The following is an 18,089-nucleotide window of genomic DNA, read 5'->3' on the forward strand; positions in this document are numbered from 1 at the left end:
AAAGGAACTGTATAGCAGTATTAAAAATTGTGGGTGCACGTAACCCCCATATATTCTTTGAATTCCCAGTCAGACAATGGCACTGTATACCAGTAGTAAAAATTGTGGGTGCACATAACCCCAATATATTCTTTGAATTCCCAGTCAGACAATGGCACTGTATACCAGTATTAAAAATTGTGGGTGCACATAACCCCCATATATTCTTTGAATTCCCAGTCACACAATGGCACTGTATACCAGTATTAAAAATTGTGGGTGCACATAACCCCCATATATTCTTTGAATTCCCAGTCAGACAATGGCACTATATACCAGTAGTAAAAATTGTGGGTGCACATAACCCCAATATATTCTTTGAATTCCCAGTCAGACAATGGCACTGTATACCAGTATTAAAAATTGTGGGTGCACATAACCCCCATATATTCTTTGAATTCCCAGTCAGACAATGGCACTATATACCAGTAGTAAAAATTGTGGGTGCACATAACCCCAATATATTCTTTGAATTCCCAGTGAGACAATGGCACTGTATACCAGTATTAAAAATTGTGGGTGCACATAACCCCCATATATTCTTTGAATTCCCAGTCAGACAATGGCACTGTATACCAGTATTAAAAATTGTGGGTGCACATAACCCCCATATATTCTTTGAATTCCCAGTCAGACAATGGCACTATATACCAGTAGTAAAAATTGTGGGTGCACATAACCCCAATATATTCTTTGAATTCCCAGTCAGACAATGGCACTGTATACCAGTATTAAAAATTGTGGGTGCACATAACCCCCATATATTCTTTGAATTCCCAGTCAGACAATGGCACTATATACCAGTATTAAAAATTGTGGGTGCACATAACCCCCATATATTCTTTGAATTCCCAGTGAGACAATGGAACTGTATAGCAGTATTAAAAATTGTGGGTGCACGTAACCCCCATATATTCTTTGAATTCCCAGTCAGACAATGGCACTGTATACCAGTATTAAAAATTGTGGGTGCACATAACCCCCATATATTCTTTGAATTCCCAGTGAGACAATGGAACTGTATAGCAGTATTAAAAATTGTGGGTGCACGTAACCCCCATATATTCTTTGAATTCCCAGTCAGACAATGGCACTGTATACCAGTAGTAAAAATTGTGGGTGCACGTAACCCCCATATATTCTTTGAATTCCCAGTCAGACAATGGCACTATATACCAGTATTAAAAATTGTGGGTGCACATAACCCCCATATATTCTTTGAATTCCCAGTGAGACAATGGCACTGTATAGCAGTAGCAAAAATTGTGGGTGTATATAGCCCCAATTCTATTGCTAGGGGACTTGCAGGGTATTTCTGAGGTGAAGGTGGGGGGGCACACCGTTGGAACGGGGATTTGGGGTGTATATATGGGGTATACGGGAATACACTGTCAGTGTGTTCCATTCAGGATCCTGGGAAAGCTGGGTTGCGGCGATTGAGCCCGTCAGTGCCACGTTACACTGACAAGCTTCTCCCTGGAATTGAAGTTATATGTAAGCCCAATATATTCTTTGAATTCCCAGTGAGACAATGGCACTATATGGCAGTAGCAAAAATAGTGGGTGTATATAGCCCCAATCCTATTGCTAGGGGACTTGCAGGGTATTTCTGGGGTGAAGGTGGGGGGGCACACCGTTGGAACGGGTATCGGGGGTATATATCGGGTATACGGGAATACACTGACAGTGTATTCCATTCAGGATCCTGGGAAAGCTGGGTTGCGGCGATTGAGCCCGTCAGTGCCACGTTACACTGACAAGCTTCTCCCTGGAATTTAGCTCTTATAAGAGCTGTTGGTTGTCTTCTCCTTCCTATCCTAGCCTGTCCCTGCCTACCCAGAATCTAACCCCTAGCTAACTGGACGGAAACCTCCGTCCTCGGTGAATTGCAAGCTCAGAATGACGCGAAGCTGGGCGGCGCTGTTCTTTTAAATTAGAGGTCACATGTTTTCGGCAGCCAATGGGTTTTGCCTACTTTTTTCAACGTCACCGGTGTCGTAGTTCCTGTCCCACCTACCCTGCGCTGTTATTGGAGCAAAAAAGGCGCCAGGGAAGGTGGGAGGGGAATCGAGTAATGGCGCACTTTACCACGCGGTGTTCGATTCGATTCGAACATGCCGAACAGCCTAATATCCGATCGAGCATGAGTTCGATAGAACACTGTTCGCTCATCTCTAGATGATATCAATAATTGAGCGGTGTGGAGCGGGTGTTGTCGTGTTCAGCCGCTAATTGACTCTGCACAGTAGGGCTGAGGAGATTCACCTCTCCAGCTCCCTGCTCACCACTCCTCATTACAGATGTGCCGCAGCAGCAAGATAAAACACCGAGCGAGAAGACCTCCCGGGTACAGCTGTCAGCCTCACTAATAAACTGCACAAGATGGCCAGGGCTAAAGAAACTGGCCTGTCATGCTATCTTCTATAAGACATAGGGGAGGAGTGCAGACAGATTTTTGATAGCTATATATTGCATATCATGAATGTCTGTACCAAGAAGGGGTGTTTGCTTCCCTGTTTCCCATAAAGCAGACCCTGGGATATGGATACTTGTAAAACGTACTATTATATAAAGAGTCTACCCCCACCAAAATCTCTTCCAAACCATATGTACAGATGGAGAAGAGTAAGTCCGAATTTCTGCAATGGGTTAAACTTCTTCAAGGTACACAGTTTGTGAAGGAAATCGGTAAGGAGATTGTCCCCGCCATCTTGGAGAACCAAGTGGATATACGCTTGTCCAATCCTTCTGTCTCTTCGTGTGTTCCCAGACATACTGGATGATGATGATATCAGGGCTCTGCGGGGGCCGGATCATCACTTCCAGGACTCCTCCTCCAAAGAGCAAAGGTCACACCAAATATTGGTGGGATTTAGATTTCTCTTTTCTTCTTTCACTTCATATTGTTAATTGACAAAAGTAAACTATTAACCCTTTTTACTTGGTAGCATTTTCCCATGGATTGACTAGGACTTTTGCACAGCACTGTATACTGAAATGTTCTGCACTATTTTCCCTTCTTAAAATACTGGACTCCATTTCAATATCTTCTATGTCACCCCCTATAGAGGACAGGCGGCAGAATTACTGCATTTTATGTACCAATTATTAAGTCAATCATGAACGTAACATACTTTAATGCCAGTGTGAACGTGACCTTAGCCTGGCAGAAATCATCAAGTGATATTCTCTAACTACAAAATCATGGAGCCGTGTCAGGAGGGGGTAGTTATTGCCGAGTATGGTCTTAGTGCTTGTAACCGCAGCAGAAATCCTCCCAAACAATATGGCAGAATTACCCACTACTGGGCGCACTACTGGGTGCATTCAGATAAGCTCATATTACTTTGTCATTATGAGGCTTGAAAAATTCAGATGAATGGAGCAAAAGCGGCGATTCCCATCTCATGCATATAATCACACAGTTATATGAGGATTAGCACAGCATGGCGCGGGGAAGCTGTTATATGATGGATGGAGACTGCGGGACAAGGGGGGGGATACGGTCACAGAACGCCGGAGACTGAACCATGTGTGAGGCAAGGAGTAGGAACTGTGAATTGTTCACGCTATACGGTATTATACAGACCCTGGTGCATCAAAGCACACATTTTTTTATTTTTAACAAAATTTTTTAAATTGTAATAGGGGCCACACGGTGGCTCAGTGGTTAGCACTGCAGCCTTGCAGCGCTGGAGTCCTGGTGTTCAAATCCTGCCAAGGACAGAAAACCATCTGCAAGGAGTTTGTATGTTCTCCCCGTGTTTGCATGGATTTCCATCCCATATTCCAAAAAAGACATACTGGTAGGGAAAAATGTACATTGTGAGCTCTATGTGGGGCTCACAATCTACATAAAAAAAAAAAAAAAAAATTTAAATTGCCTCCATTCCGTTGGCAATTACGTTATTTAATATCAAAATATCCAAGAAATTTTTCATTTTTGGATCCAAGAGCCATCATTTTTTATTTTTCATTTTAGATAGTTTTTTTTATGGGATGAGTTGAATATTTTTGGCTAAGGCCCCGACTGTGAAACGCAATGTGTTTGGCTGTTGCAGAAATACTATGTTTTAGGCTAAGGCCTGGTTCACATCTGCGTTCAGGTTTCCATTCGTGAAGTCCTCTTGGGGACCCACTAGAACGGAAACCTATACACATAGAAAAGCAGTTACTTGGGAAAACATGCGTATCCCATAGACTATAATGGGGTCCGTGTGGTTTCCGCACAAAAGATTTGGAAAGAAAAGTCCTGCATGCAGCACTTTTCCAAACGGAAACCACACAGACCCCATTATAGTCTATGTGATCCACTTGTTTTCCCAGGTAACCGGTTTTCTATGCGTATAGGTTTCCATTTGTACCCCCAGAACGGAAACCCGAACGCAGATGTGAACCGAGCCTAAGGCCCCCGTATGTTTTTGAAAAATGCAACATGTTAACCCCTTCCAACCACAGGCATTTTTCAGCTTTTGATTTACATTTTTGGACTCCATGCCTTACAAACCCCACAACTTTTATTTATTTTTATTTTTCTGTTCACAGAATCATATAAGGGCTTAATGTTTGCGGGAAAAATTATACTTGGCAATGGTACTATTTAATATTCCGTACTGGGAAAAGCTGGTAAAAAATTCTCATTGGGGTGGAATTGGAGAAAAACTGTGGTTGTTCAACTTTCTTACGTTTTTGATGTTTTTTGTATAGGTATACTTGAAGCAGAGCTGCGGGGAAAAAAACGCAATGTGTTTCTGCTGTGGTTTTTCCTACAATACTTTTTGGCTGAAGCTCGCTTTATGGGGCCTTAGCCTAAAGGGGTATTCCTATATGTGACAGATCGTGTCCCACCTCTAGGGAAGAATCTCTTCATGTTAGGTTATATTCACGTGGTTTGATGTGTTTGATCCATACACTGGAGTGAGTGTCTAAAAGCCGCATTGAACTGACTGTATCTGCTATATATCTGCCACATGTGAACATACTCTTGATCGTTTGGTCAGATATGGTGACATGTTTATGGCTCTGGCATGGAGTATAAGGGGGCACTCACACGGAGTAAAGTGGCGCTGATTCTGCCACCATTACTCGCGGCAGAATCAGCGCTGATAAAAAGACTCCCATTGACTTCAAAATAAATAAATAAACAAACCAAACATGTACATATATAACACGACCAGTGGCGTAACTACCGTGGTAGCAGTGGTAGCGGCTGTCACAGGGCCTGGGACATTAGGGGGCCCGGTGACAGCCGCTACCGCTGCAGGGTTTTTTTTGTTTTTTTTTAAATAGGCCGTTACCGCTGGAGTTACTCCAGCCAGTAACAGGCCCTATTTACTTACCCATCCTGGCTGGGCCGGGATCGGTAAGTGACACCACGGGCCCCACAAAGATTATCATTATACTCGGACTATCATTATACTCGGACTATCATTATAATGATCGGAGGCCCGGGAGAGGCAAGAAACATAAAAAACACTGTTACTTACCTCTCCACGATCCAGGCAGGCCTCAGCTCAGGCCTAGTTGTCTGACGTCCTATGACCCCGGCCTGCGTCATTGAAGAAGGCCGACAGTGGATGCCGATAGCATTGGAGCCGGGGGACAGGTAAAAAACAGCAGTTTTTATATTTTTATTCCCTGGGTCTCCGATTATTATACTCTGGGGTCTGAAAAGGGACTAAGGGACATAATACTGTGTGGAGGGGCCACTATAGGGGATAATACTGTGTGCAGGGGCCACTGAGGGACATAATAGTGTGTGCAGGGGCCACTAAGGGACATAATACTGTGTGCAGGGGCCACTAAGGGACATAATACTGTGTGCAGGAGCCACTATGGGGGATAATACTGTGTGCAGGGGCCACTATGGGGTATAATACTGTGTACAGGAGCTACTAAGGGACATAATACTGTGTGCAGAGGCCACTGAGGGACATAATACTGTGTGCAGGGGCCACTGAAAGACATAATACTGTGTGCAGGGGCTACTAAGGGACATAATACTGTGTGCTGGAGCCACTATGGGGGATAATACTGTGCGGAGGGGCCACTGAGGGACATAATGGTGTATGCAGGGGCCACTAAGGGACATAATAGAGCGCGCAGGAATGCGGAGGAGGGGGTCGGTCGAGGTCTTCGGCGTCGGTCGGAGGGGCATGTCAAAAGTTCGCCACGGGGCCCCGCCATTCCTAGTTATGCCACTGAACACGAGAAACATAGAAATATATATTCTTGCACTCTTGTATCATTGTATACAATCTTCTGCATTAAGTATTACAAAAAAATACAGATGTAGCAGGGTTAACCTGAACGTTTGCAATCGGTTAAACTGTCGCAGCGTGATATCTTGTCACAGAAGATAAAAACCAATAAAAAGTCACCGGAAAAACATTTTTCAATGACATTTCATTGTTTTTTGTCATCTTCTGTGATAAAATATCAGCTGCAGCAGTTTAATCCATTGCAGAAGTTCGGGTTAACTCGGCTACATCTGTATATAGGATGCACAGAAATTTCACCACCCAACGGTTTCAGGGTAAACGATGACACAGAGTTATATGTCCAGCAGATGGCGCTGTTGTGCCTTTCCTGAATTTCTTTTGCAAATTGTCCATTTTCCCTGTGGTTTGAATAAACAGGAAATGAAAGCCCCGTCTGATGTCATATTTTGCAGCATTAATTAGAATATGGCAATCATTATTGCCTGAAGATATTGCTAAATAGGTGCATAATAAACAAATGAGATGCATTTTCAGATACTGTCATGGAATCCGTATGACAAAGTCAGGTTATCTATTATTTGGCAGCATTATTAGCGGAGTATAATATATCCATCAACATGGAGATGTCAGAATGGAAACAGCGGGTCATTTTCAGCAGAAGAATACACTGACAGTCATTTCGCTGGACTTTATTACATTTGTTTTCACTATTTTTATGCGCTATGATGGCTTGATGTAGCAGAGACTTTATATAAGATGCTACATAATGGTACGAGTACACTATAGGTGACGCTATCAGGAAAGGTATCACAGAGGGGCCCAAAACATCCAGGGCATTACCAGGGTATAAGAGGCAAACAGGCCATTGAAGGGGTTCTCTGATGCCAAGTGGAGATTTAATACTGATGACCTATCACCAGGATAGGAAATCAGTATGTGATGTGTATTAGTATCTGGACACTGCACAGATCAGCTGTCCAAGGCACTGAAAGCTGGCACAAGTACTAGGAGCAGCGCAGCAGCCCCATCCACTGCATAGTGGTGGTTCCAGGGAACTGCAGCCCTAATGATATTACTTGGAAATTAGCAGACTGCACACACACTCTCCATCCACTAGTAGCTTCTGGTGCCCTGAGGCTTCCAGAACAGCAAATTTGTGCAAGTTTCAGGTATTGGACCCCCACAGATCATATACTGATCTATCCCGAGAATAGGTCATCATCTATCCTGTGAACAGGACAACTTCTTTAAGGAGGACTTATGGATGGTCTGAAAAGCTCAACATATTGCACGTAAAAAGTCATGTTAAACTTGGCTGCATTTGTAAATATTAACTAAAACAGAGTGGTCAGGAGAACTGTACCCTGCATAAAGAGATCATGCAGTGTCGAGGATCCATGCACACAGCTGTATGTACATCCAAGTTGGGGGCCGAGTTTATCATGGAATTCAGTCGGATGATACTTATTCAAGTCCATTCTGTGATCTATTCATGTCTAAGGGGCTTCCGGATTCATTCTGTTCTGATAACATGGATGATTATAGAGCAGATCCTATTCTGCTCCGTGTTAGGCCCCTTGCAGATGGTCATGGTGTGGTTCAGTGTGCCATCTCGGTTTTTCCTGGATAGCACAGTGACCCATTCATTTCTGTCAGGCCACACACATGACCGTGTATTACACGGTGCCGTGTACAGGCCGACAGTCCAGGATGCAAATCTCAGGACAGGTCCTATTCCTGTCTGGTTTGCAGCCTGTGCTTCCGCGGCCCCTATTCATTGAATGATGTCATCCGTGTGCTGCCCGTGCACCGGCCATGCAATCAATCACAACCAGAGGCAACCCCATGGCCTGCAAGCGGCGTTATCGGAATGGAAGCCCTATAGACATATATGCATCATGGGAAGCACTTGGAGTGGCATCCAAGTGTCATCCGATTGCATCCTATGATAAACTCGGCCCCCAACTCACAGACGTGAGCATGGACCCTAATACTGTTGACCTAGCTTCTGTTACTGTCCCCCTGGATGGTTGCCCATGCCATTGCCTATATTATAGTGCAGCTCTCCAGTGCTCAAACATTACTAGTAATATTGAATATATATATATATATATATATATATATATATATATATATATATATATATATATATATATATATACGGCAAACCAGTAAGTGTAAAGTGTTTGTTTGAGAGCAGACCAGCCCTGTAGTTGTTCAGTATTGGTAGCTATGGGTAACTATTAGCAGATTTCGGCAGCTCTTTATATATAAGTAGCCTGTATTTATGCTGCCAGCCCAATCCAGAGCACATTCATGGCGGATATAAAACTATCATTAGTTAAGGGCCGATCCTACATGGAAACAATGTTAAACACTGTTATTCATAGAAACCTAAGCTGGGTCGCTGGAATACTTCTTTTTTGCAAGCTATACCCCAGGAGCTTTCAGAGGCTTAATCAGGATCCGAGATACTGGCACGTTCCATCCTCGATGCCAGGGCTTAGAAGGAATTATACAATATTGTAGCCTGCTGGGTGAACATTGTCTGCCAAGTCACTCTTAAAATGTGCCAAGTTTTTGAAGCATTCTTAACACAAAAGCAGCAGAGTTGGGAAAGGGGGGGTGGGGTGTAGAATAACTAGAGGTAAAATAAAGATAAAAATATCTCCTTAAAAATAATAACACGTCGACACCATTCACAAAGACACATTAGGAAGTATTGTAATAAAGTAGCCTAACACCGGAAGTCATAGATCTTGGTCTGTTTGAGTCGCTTGTAATAAAACATTGCAAGAAGTCTAGAGCCCGAAGCAATGGGGAGTCAATGCTGATTTCGCCGATTACTCAGCAAGCGGCTCCGACACATTAGGTTTCCCCTCGGTGACCGGTTGTAGCACAAAGTAACACCTGTAGCTGGGATTTCTACCGAGATGAATAGATGCAATGCCTCATGAAGATCTCAATAAGTGACAATTGCCTACAGCTGTATGTTCCATTACAATGTGGTCAATGACCCCTGCAACTCCGTGTCATTACTCTAGAAATTATGTTCCTAATTTGCTTCTCGGTCCAAGAATGGAAGGGATGAATGGCTGGGCCGAAATCTAGTTTAGTGGCGGGGAGATGATGTGATACGTAATGACAAATTAGAGAGATACTGATCAGCTTTAACTGAAAGGCAGCGAGGAGGCCGAGGGTTTATTAGCACCTTCCATCTGCCTTGTCTAGTTTGCTGCAAGGAGTCCTGGGAGTCTTGACGTCCGTTTATCAAGTTTCGCTGGTGGAAAGTGAAAAGTGTGGGGGGGGTCTATTACACAGATCAATCATGATACATGCTGTAACCTTAAAGGCATATAGCTGGAAAGGATGATTTAACCCCTCCATGACAAGGCTGAGGTCATACATTGCGGGTAGGCTGCGGTTTTTGTAACAGATATTGCAGCGGGGGGGTTTTAGATAAAGTCAAAAGTGGCATCATAAAGAAAGTGAAGTATATAGGATGCACTCATACCTCTTAGGGTGCATTCACACGGAGTAAACGCGCTGCGCAATGTGGCGCGTTTACGGCGCGTGTACGCCGCGGTTTTTTACGGTGCGCGATTACGCCGCGTTAACGCCGCGTTAACGCGGCGTAATTGCTCACCGTAAAAAACCGCGGCGTACAAAGGGGCTGTCTAGGAAATATAGAACGGATGCAGGAAGCCGGAAAAGGTGAAACATATAAAACAAAACCCAAACCTATACTCACCTGTCCCCTGCGCTCCGGTGCCATTGTCCGGTCCAGTGCCTAGAAGCTTGTTTCGATGGAAGTCCATGTCACATGTGGACCAGACAGTGGCAGCAGAGCACAGGGGACAGGTGAGTATTGTGGTTTTTAATGTTTCGCCTTCCAAGGCTTCCTGTATCAGTTTTGTATTTCCTTGACAACCCCTTTAAACTCAATCCGTGTTTGCACCAGATTCACCAGCTTGAAGACAATGCAGAGAGATGGCTCCTAGCATTATAGTTATCTGTGATGGTAAGTCTCTGCCTACTAGCGAAATACTGCCCCATACTGCAATCACTATATAGGATGAGAGCTCCGGACTGTAGCAGCGATAGAGAGACAGACAGGTGGAATCCCCTTTAACATTTACTCTAATGTAAAAACCTGACATGCACTTTTTTCCATCGTGCTTGTTTAACATGAGAGTCCATACACCCATTGGAGGGGGCTCCATCTGTATTCTATGAATAATGTCCCTTACTGTCATCCTATCTCTGTCTACCGCCCAACCCGTGCTCTCCGTTCACTCAATGACCTAACACTTACATCCTCTATTATCAGAACCTCCCACGCTCGTATACAAGACTTCTCCCGAGCTGCACCACTTCTCTAGAATGCTCTACCCCGGACAATCAGATTAACTCCCAATTTCTACAGCTTCAAGCGCAGACTAAGGACAAAGTCCCCATCATTGACCGTACTCCTAGCAATGCGGACTGGCTCACAATACTCCTCCCACATGTCCTTTTCAGGCACAACATACAATTAATATCCCACATATGATACTATTATACACATGTATGTTGCCCCTATTCTATTTCCTAAATACCTAGGGTGTGTATAGGAATGAACACTTTTTCTTTCCAATCCTCTGTATCTATAAAACCACTAAATATATTTGAAAACTTGTTTTTAGAAATGTTCTTACATTTTGCAAAGCTGAGGCTGTGTGTTGCCTGCTGGGCCTGAAGGTCAGAGCATTAAAGGATATACCCAATTTAACCCCTAGATCTTCAAACGCAGTAGCGCAGGAAGCAAACTACATGTTGTTTTTCCACATCTGAGCCGTGTGTTTGCTTACCCTGGTTTGACATTTTGAGCAGAGCGTCTGATGGTAAGCAACCCGATGTGATGCAGATGGAATGTAGCAAGTGAAGGGGAATAATAAATTGCTGCCTCGCAGACGTGATCGGTATCAGCAATTTATTTCAGTATAATGAATTTACGCTTTTTAACAATGTCATCGTTTTGTTCTAATTCATTACTAAATATAGTTTATAGCAGACCATTTCTCTGACATAGAGCTCCAAATTCTCTAAAATTCTTTGAAATTTCAGTTGCTTGCAGCTTCCACTAGCGGGAGCTTAAGGGATAATTTAGTAAGGGCGGGTTCACACCTGCGCCCGTGCGTGCTTTAGGCAATCCAGCTGGGTTTCTGTCTTCTGCCCCGAAAAACTGGACAGCAGACGGAAGCACAGCAGTCATTTTTCAAGCCCATTCAAGTGAATGGGTTTGAAAAGTGAGAGCCCGTGAGCGTTTTGTACCTGTCTGCGGCAAAACCGTGCAGGACTTTGTGTCCAGTTAAAAAAAACTGTTTCGCCGCGGAAACCAAAATGTCCCTGGTCCATCTTGGTGCCCATCCAATTCCATAAAAAATGTAAAGCAGGACACAGAAAGTGGTGCAAAAATTCTGTACGGCAATCATGTGCCACAACTATTCCCATCTACACCAGTTTTCTGCCATAGAGGAAAGAGTAAATTCTGTCCCTGGTATAAATGTATACAGTAAGCTCCTTAGCTCCCTCTAGTGGTGGCTGTTGCCTGCCAAAATGTTATCAGCTTTAAATCCAGATAAAGCTCCAAGAACTACAATGATATGTTAGGAAATGAGTAAGCACTGACATCTGGGCGTACTTAGAACAATAAAATACTTCCACTTGTACTTTTTTATAACCGTATATTTTCTTTAGGCTTATTCTGCCAGGGGCATAGCTATAGGGTGTAGAGGTTTATTTTGGTCTGATATCCTATATCTGGTCACAATTCATCAGCGTACATTTTCTCTTATTATGGATTACTTGTGTTTGTGTGAATGGTCATAAGATATCCGCCAAACTTTTCTGTCCAGGACAAGTAGATAGGGTAAGTCATTCTTTGTATCCAAAATCGAGTTGAGTTCTGTTCACATTTGCACTGAATTCTTCGTTGTAGCGTTCATCAGAAATTGCAACGGTTTCAGTTAAAAGAATGGACACCCAAACCATTATAGTCAACTCTGGTTCTGCTGGGCCCTTCAGGCTCTGATGGTGTATGCAATTTTAGCAGTCCATTCCTCCAATGGACCAGACCAACGGACACATTGACGCTATTATGACCCTAGCATCACCAAGACAACCTCTACCATACGCCATATTAGAAAATGACATAGAGATGCCTTGAAGGGGTAAGACTTATACATGAGTGGATACCAATCTGCCAAACCCAGCTCATCTAAATATTTTGTGAACAAGAATTAAAATAAAGCCCATCTACCCATGAGTTTTCAGGTGACCTTTTTGCTTGATTTCTTTCCCCTATTCCTTTGTATCCTTTCCATAACCTTCAATGAGCAGCCTGTATCCTGATCCCTGAGTAAGCTGGCAGTCCGCTTTAATCTCCAAGATGGACTTAGCAGAGAATTTTAGGCACACTCTCCCTGATGTGTACGATTATCCCCTGACCCTGGTCTATAGTCTCTCACTCTGCCAAATCAGTATCCCTACGCTATGCTGAGGATGACCCAATAGGCCGAAACAGCGCTGTCCATAGCTGGGAAGCTGTTCCTTTTGGGATAGAAATACTAATTTGGCAATTAAATCCACATCATGATTAAATAGACTTTTTAACTGAGTCATGCATGATGTTAAGGATGCTGCCCTCTAGAGGGCGGCGTACAGAGTGCACTGTTCTCCTAATTACATCCTGGAGAATAGATTTGCATATTTTTTACCCAGAATCCCTAGCGGAGCAGGAATGACTTGTAAGTCTTCGTACTGCCTATGCAGGCAAACACTCTCCCTGATGTGTACGATTATCCCCTGACCCAGAGAATTTTAGTGAGTGAACAATTTATTAGGCAGAATATAGGAAGAAAGTAGCATGATAGGCAGAGAAAGAGGTGTTTTCTCCAGTCAGATATACACTATATACCAATAAGTATTTGGACACCCATGCAAATGAAGATATCTGCGCTCGTTATGTACGTCACGCCTTCCGCCGTTAAATAGGAAACAGCATTGGCATTAGTGCATTGGCATTAGTCACATGGCAGATGCCACGAAGTGCAGAGTTGTATGATTTTGAGAAAGGGGTAATTGTGGGGTACCACAGAAATGGTCGATCCTTAGGGAAATAGCCATCAAACTGAATTACCCAAAATCGACAGTGGTCTATGTCATTACGAAGTGGAAGGTGAACGGTGATTGTCAGAATGTGCCCCGAGTCGGCAGACCTCCGAAACTGGGAGATAGAGAGCGACAGGTGCTGGCCAGAGAAACCGCACCCAACCGATGGTTCACATACACCAGGAGTGTCACCAGGCATCCGGGAGTATTGTGTCCATGAATACCATCCGTAAGGAAGCATCTGCTGGGGTCTACCAACTATTGGATATGAAGGAATGTTGTTTTTCTATTCTACCACAGGGGGCCAAATATTTATTGGTAGACAGTGTGTCACAAACCTTCTGTTATTGCCCTTACCATTGATTTATGCAAAGTTTGTCAAAAATGCAGGGACCATTTAAAGGGAGTCTGTCACCAGAATCCAATCCCACAGATAGATAGGTTAGGGTCATCTGAAACAAACAGTATTTTCCCCTTATGAATCGCTGTCTCCGTAGCTGAGATATCACTGTTTTTTGTCAATATACAAATGAGCTCTTTGGAGAAACAAGGGTGTTACCATTGCTCCAAAGAGATAAGCAACAACACCCTCACTGCTCCAAAAAGCTCATTTGCACATTGACAAAAATGGTGATCTCAGCAATGGAGACACTGATTCACAAGGGGAAAACACTATTCCTTTCAGAGGACCCTAACCTACCTATCTGCGAGGTTGGGTTGATATGCTGAGTTCTGATGACAGACTCCCTTTCAGGACAGACATAAGGTAACACATGGATTTCTATTCACTTAGAGGGTTCTCCCATAAAGTATCTATAGATGCCTACAACAATGGGGTCTACTCACTTCACATGACTTCTTGTCCTCAGCAAGCTTTAGCTTCTTCCTTCCTTCACAGTAGCATTTGTAGCTTCCCGGTGTATTAACACAAACTTGGCTGCAAATATCATCTGCACATTCATCTACATCTATAAAACAAGTGACAGGCTGTGAGGTCGAGCAGAAATGGGACTCCAAAGTCTGCCTAGTACATGAGCTTCTATTGTATCTTAATAAGAGTTGAGTACAAGCTCCATATGCAGGGAGCCTTTGGGCAAGGAGCCCACTGCTAGTGTATACGAAAACCAACAGGGTCGCCTTTTGTATATACACCTACATGGACTACAGTAGTGATTCCAATAGCTCACAATAGGTGATGGAGTGGTATTCTGGTGAGGGACCTTTAATAGATCCATGATGGATGGTCACCATCTAGCTCTGCAGATGAGCAGTTGGAAGGCAGAAGGCCGTAATGTGTTCTTGCACAGGGGAAACTCTTCTGTTTGTGTCCTAATGCATATGGATGGCTGCCAATCGCTCAGTCACCTGCATCTGTCATTCTCCCAATGACTATGTGTAGTTAACACATTGCAGATTAACCTATTCATATACAGACAGCAGGCAAAAGCTTGAAAAGCCACCAGTGGCCTCATGTACCCATACTGCCTATATACCCTGGGCTGGCTCCAGGTTTTGGCGGGCCCTTGGGCGACAGTCTCAGCAGGCCTCCAGTCAGTCATGGTATGATCCCCAATCCATTAAATTAAGAGCGCTGGGATTCATTCAGAACATGATATCTGTGCAGACTTTACCGTCTTGTTTTAACATTGCAATGAAAGGCGGCACTCTGTCTGCATCCGTCAGAACAACGGACTGAAAAGTGAGAACCTAGCCTTATTGGTGCTGGGTCTGCAGGCACCTTCCTGCCTGACAACATTTGGCAATTAAATAGTCCACAAGGTGTCACTCACCTTCACAAACCTTCGATGAGGTGTTGAAGCGATATCCAGCGTCACACTCACATTCATACTTTCCGGGTGTGTTTCTACATTTTGCTCCTCCGCAGATGACTGGGCTCAGCTCACATTCATTTCTATCTGTTGAAGACAAAGACATCTTAAATGTAGAATACAACATATAAAGAATTGACATGGAACAAGATGGCACCTTGTCCTTATAAGAGTAGTCTGGTGTAGCAGTTCTATTTTTATACACATTTCGAGAAATAGGGGAAGACTTCATACAGGACCCCTATAAATTAGGGTCATATCTCCATTGGAGTCTATGTAGGAAACTCTGCCACAGACTTTGTCTAAAATCTGCAGAGACAAAAGTCTTGCTCAGAGGTTCAGCGGAGCCCATTATAGTCTATGGGGTCCACGGACCCAAACAATGGAGAGATGAACACTAGTATGAAACTAGCTTAAACCTAGTGTTGCTCTGCTCCACTACAGAGACAACCCACTGGTTTCAATGAACAAAATAAACAGAGTCTACTTCTTTGCCAAATTTGTGATTACCAAGGTGTAATACTTTATGTCCCCTGTGGTGGCACTGCAGCAAAATAGAACACTTACTTTCAGGTCCCCCTTGCCAATTACCTGCAAAGGATCCCAGTAGTAAGATACTCTATGATCTTGATATTTATGGTGGCCTCAGACAAGTCTAAATAAATTAGCATCAAGAGAAACATGATATATAGTGGGGGGATTCACAAAATTTGCAAAATCCTGCAAAATGGATGGGATTCTAGCGCATCCCATCCACAAATTGCTGGAAAATACGCACAGCGGAAATACTATGATTTCCAAAACTGTTTTCGAAATCGCAACATGTCAATTATATCTACATATCTGGGCTCACAGTCTACATTTGAAAAAAAAAGAAAAAGAAGCACTGACAGTTTCCCTATAGGTATAGTAGTAGCAGAAAGACTGCAGAGGAAAACTCTGCAGACTTTTTGTGAAAAGTAGGGTTGAGCAATTGTGTTCGGAAAAGATTAGATTTCGATCGGCGATCAAGAAAATTTCACGATCATGATCGGAATTCCGAACACGATCTTTTTAGGTGGGATCGAGATCGGTGATTATATCCCACAATGATTTGCTACTGGCCAAGCATTGTGGGAAAAGCTAACAATGTTAGCCTTCACACTGAGTATATGCTCCGCTCATTCTGTGTGAAGGCTCCACTGCGGTTCCATAAGAATGAATGGAAGCAACTGGCACACAGCCTTAACCCCCTGCGCGCCGGCTGCGTCTATTCATTCTAATGGGAGACTAGCTATCATCTATAGTAGCTACTTACCTGCAGAGATGGCTGGTCCGGTGTTCTCGTTCTTCTTCGCCTCGCTGCCCCCGCCTCCCAGGTTAGTGTTAAAGAGCTAGGAAGAAGGCGGGGCTTGTGGCTTAGGAGAGTGTGAGCGGGTACTGGGAGGGGAGACATGACGATGAGACATCTCCTAACCCGCCCACACTCTCCTAACCTGGGAGGCAGGGGGCAGCGAGGCAAAGAAGAACAAGAACACCGGGCACCGGACCAGCCATCTCTGCTGGTAAGTGGACACCAGGGAGGACTAAGTAGCCAGAGGATTAAAAAAATTCCTCTGGCTACTTAGTGATTTAAAAAAATCACTACACAGCATGGATTCTAACAGTTAAAGCGTTCAATTGTTATATTCCATGCTGTATAGTGAATAGGATTGTTTTTAAAATCTGATCTCCAATTAGTAAAAAAATCCCATTAACTTGCATTGGGATCGGAATTAGGATCGAAATCGGGTTCGAATGAAAAATTATCGGAAATCGGATTTCAAAATCGATCCTGAAAAGTCAAGATCGGCTCAACCCTAGTGAAAAGCGCTGCCTGATGAATTTTCCTGCAGCGCTTTTTTGGCTGCGATTCACTACATGCGGCTTTAGCCTAAAGGGATTTTTCAAAACTTAAATTTTGATAGCTTATCCTTGAAACAGGTCACCAGTATCAGATTGGTGGAGGGTCTGATGTCCGCTACTGACGTTGACAAGTGCTGTAGCCTCTTCATTGGATACCAGGCATAGCGTTGTACATTATATAGCAGCTTTGGCTGAAATTTCAACTCAAATCCATACTATGGAATGGGACTGAACCCAAAAAAGGTCACGTGACCTATGACTATCCAAAGAATAGACCACAGGGTTTGCCTATCCCTTCAGTAGGTTGATAGGCGCAGTGTCGAGGGATAGGTCACTGATGTAAAAATCCCATAAAACCCATTATCCGCCACATTTTTTATGTTGCTATATTCTATCTGGAAATAACAAATTCTTTACAACATCCTTTGATCTGCCACTTCGATCTACATTTGCATTGTTACCTATGAATCCGCTATCTCACATAGTATAGATACAAGACGGGGAAAGAACTGTAGGTAAAAACACAAAACAGTATTGTGGACTGTCAGGGGACCCTGGAAAATAGATGAACAAAACATATTTTGATAAAGTGGATGGCGGATGAGGTCTACTTGCTGTCAAGGGACGGGACCAGCACATAGAAGATTTATGTCGGGCAGTTTGCGGTGTCTTCTCTGGAATTCTCAGCAATGAACATCAATTGATTACAGTGATGTAGTACTGAATCTGTTTCTCTTGGTTGCGCAAGAAGACTGTGGAGACTCCCAGATATGGATTGGCTTCTTAATCACAGCGGACCTGCTCTCTCAATCGCACAAAATTAGCTTTTTAGGGACTAGATGTTATTTTATGAAGCCAGTCGTAGCCGTGATAAATGCCTCCCGTGACGCCGAGAGATAAATGTATCAATGGCTTAAATCGAATACAGAATTTTAGAGATAGGTGTGAATAATATCCAAGTACA

The 18,089-nt window shown here is 43.5% G+C and overlaps 1 protein-coding gene across 2 annotated transcripts in view; it reads right to left on the reverse strand.

Moving 5' to 3' along the window:
- PROS1 (protein S) overlaps window positions 1-18,089 on the reverse strand; it is a 61,742-nt gene that overhangs the window by 28,918 nt on the left and 14,735 nt on the right. For both annotated transcript variants that reach the window (XM_075263559.1, XM_075263558.1), the window contains exons 7-8: window positions 15,203-15,328; window positions 14,259-14,380 (exon numbers count right to left, since the gene is read on the reverse strand). In XM_075263559.1, coding sequence (XP_075119660.1) covers window positions 14,259-14,380; window positions 15,203-15,328 — 248 coding nt within the window. The remainder of the gene's footprint in view (window positions 1-14,258; window positions 14,381-15,202; window positions 15,329-18,089) is intronic.

Source organism: Leptodactylus fuscus, chromosome 2 (genome assembly GCF_031893055.1).
Source record: "Leptodactylus fuscus isolate aLepFus1 chromosome 2, aLepFus1.hap2, whole genome shotgun sequence".
NCBI classification, from domain to species: Eukaryota; Metazoa; Chordata; class Amphibia; order Anura; family Leptodactylidae; genus Leptodactylus; species Leptodactylus fuscus.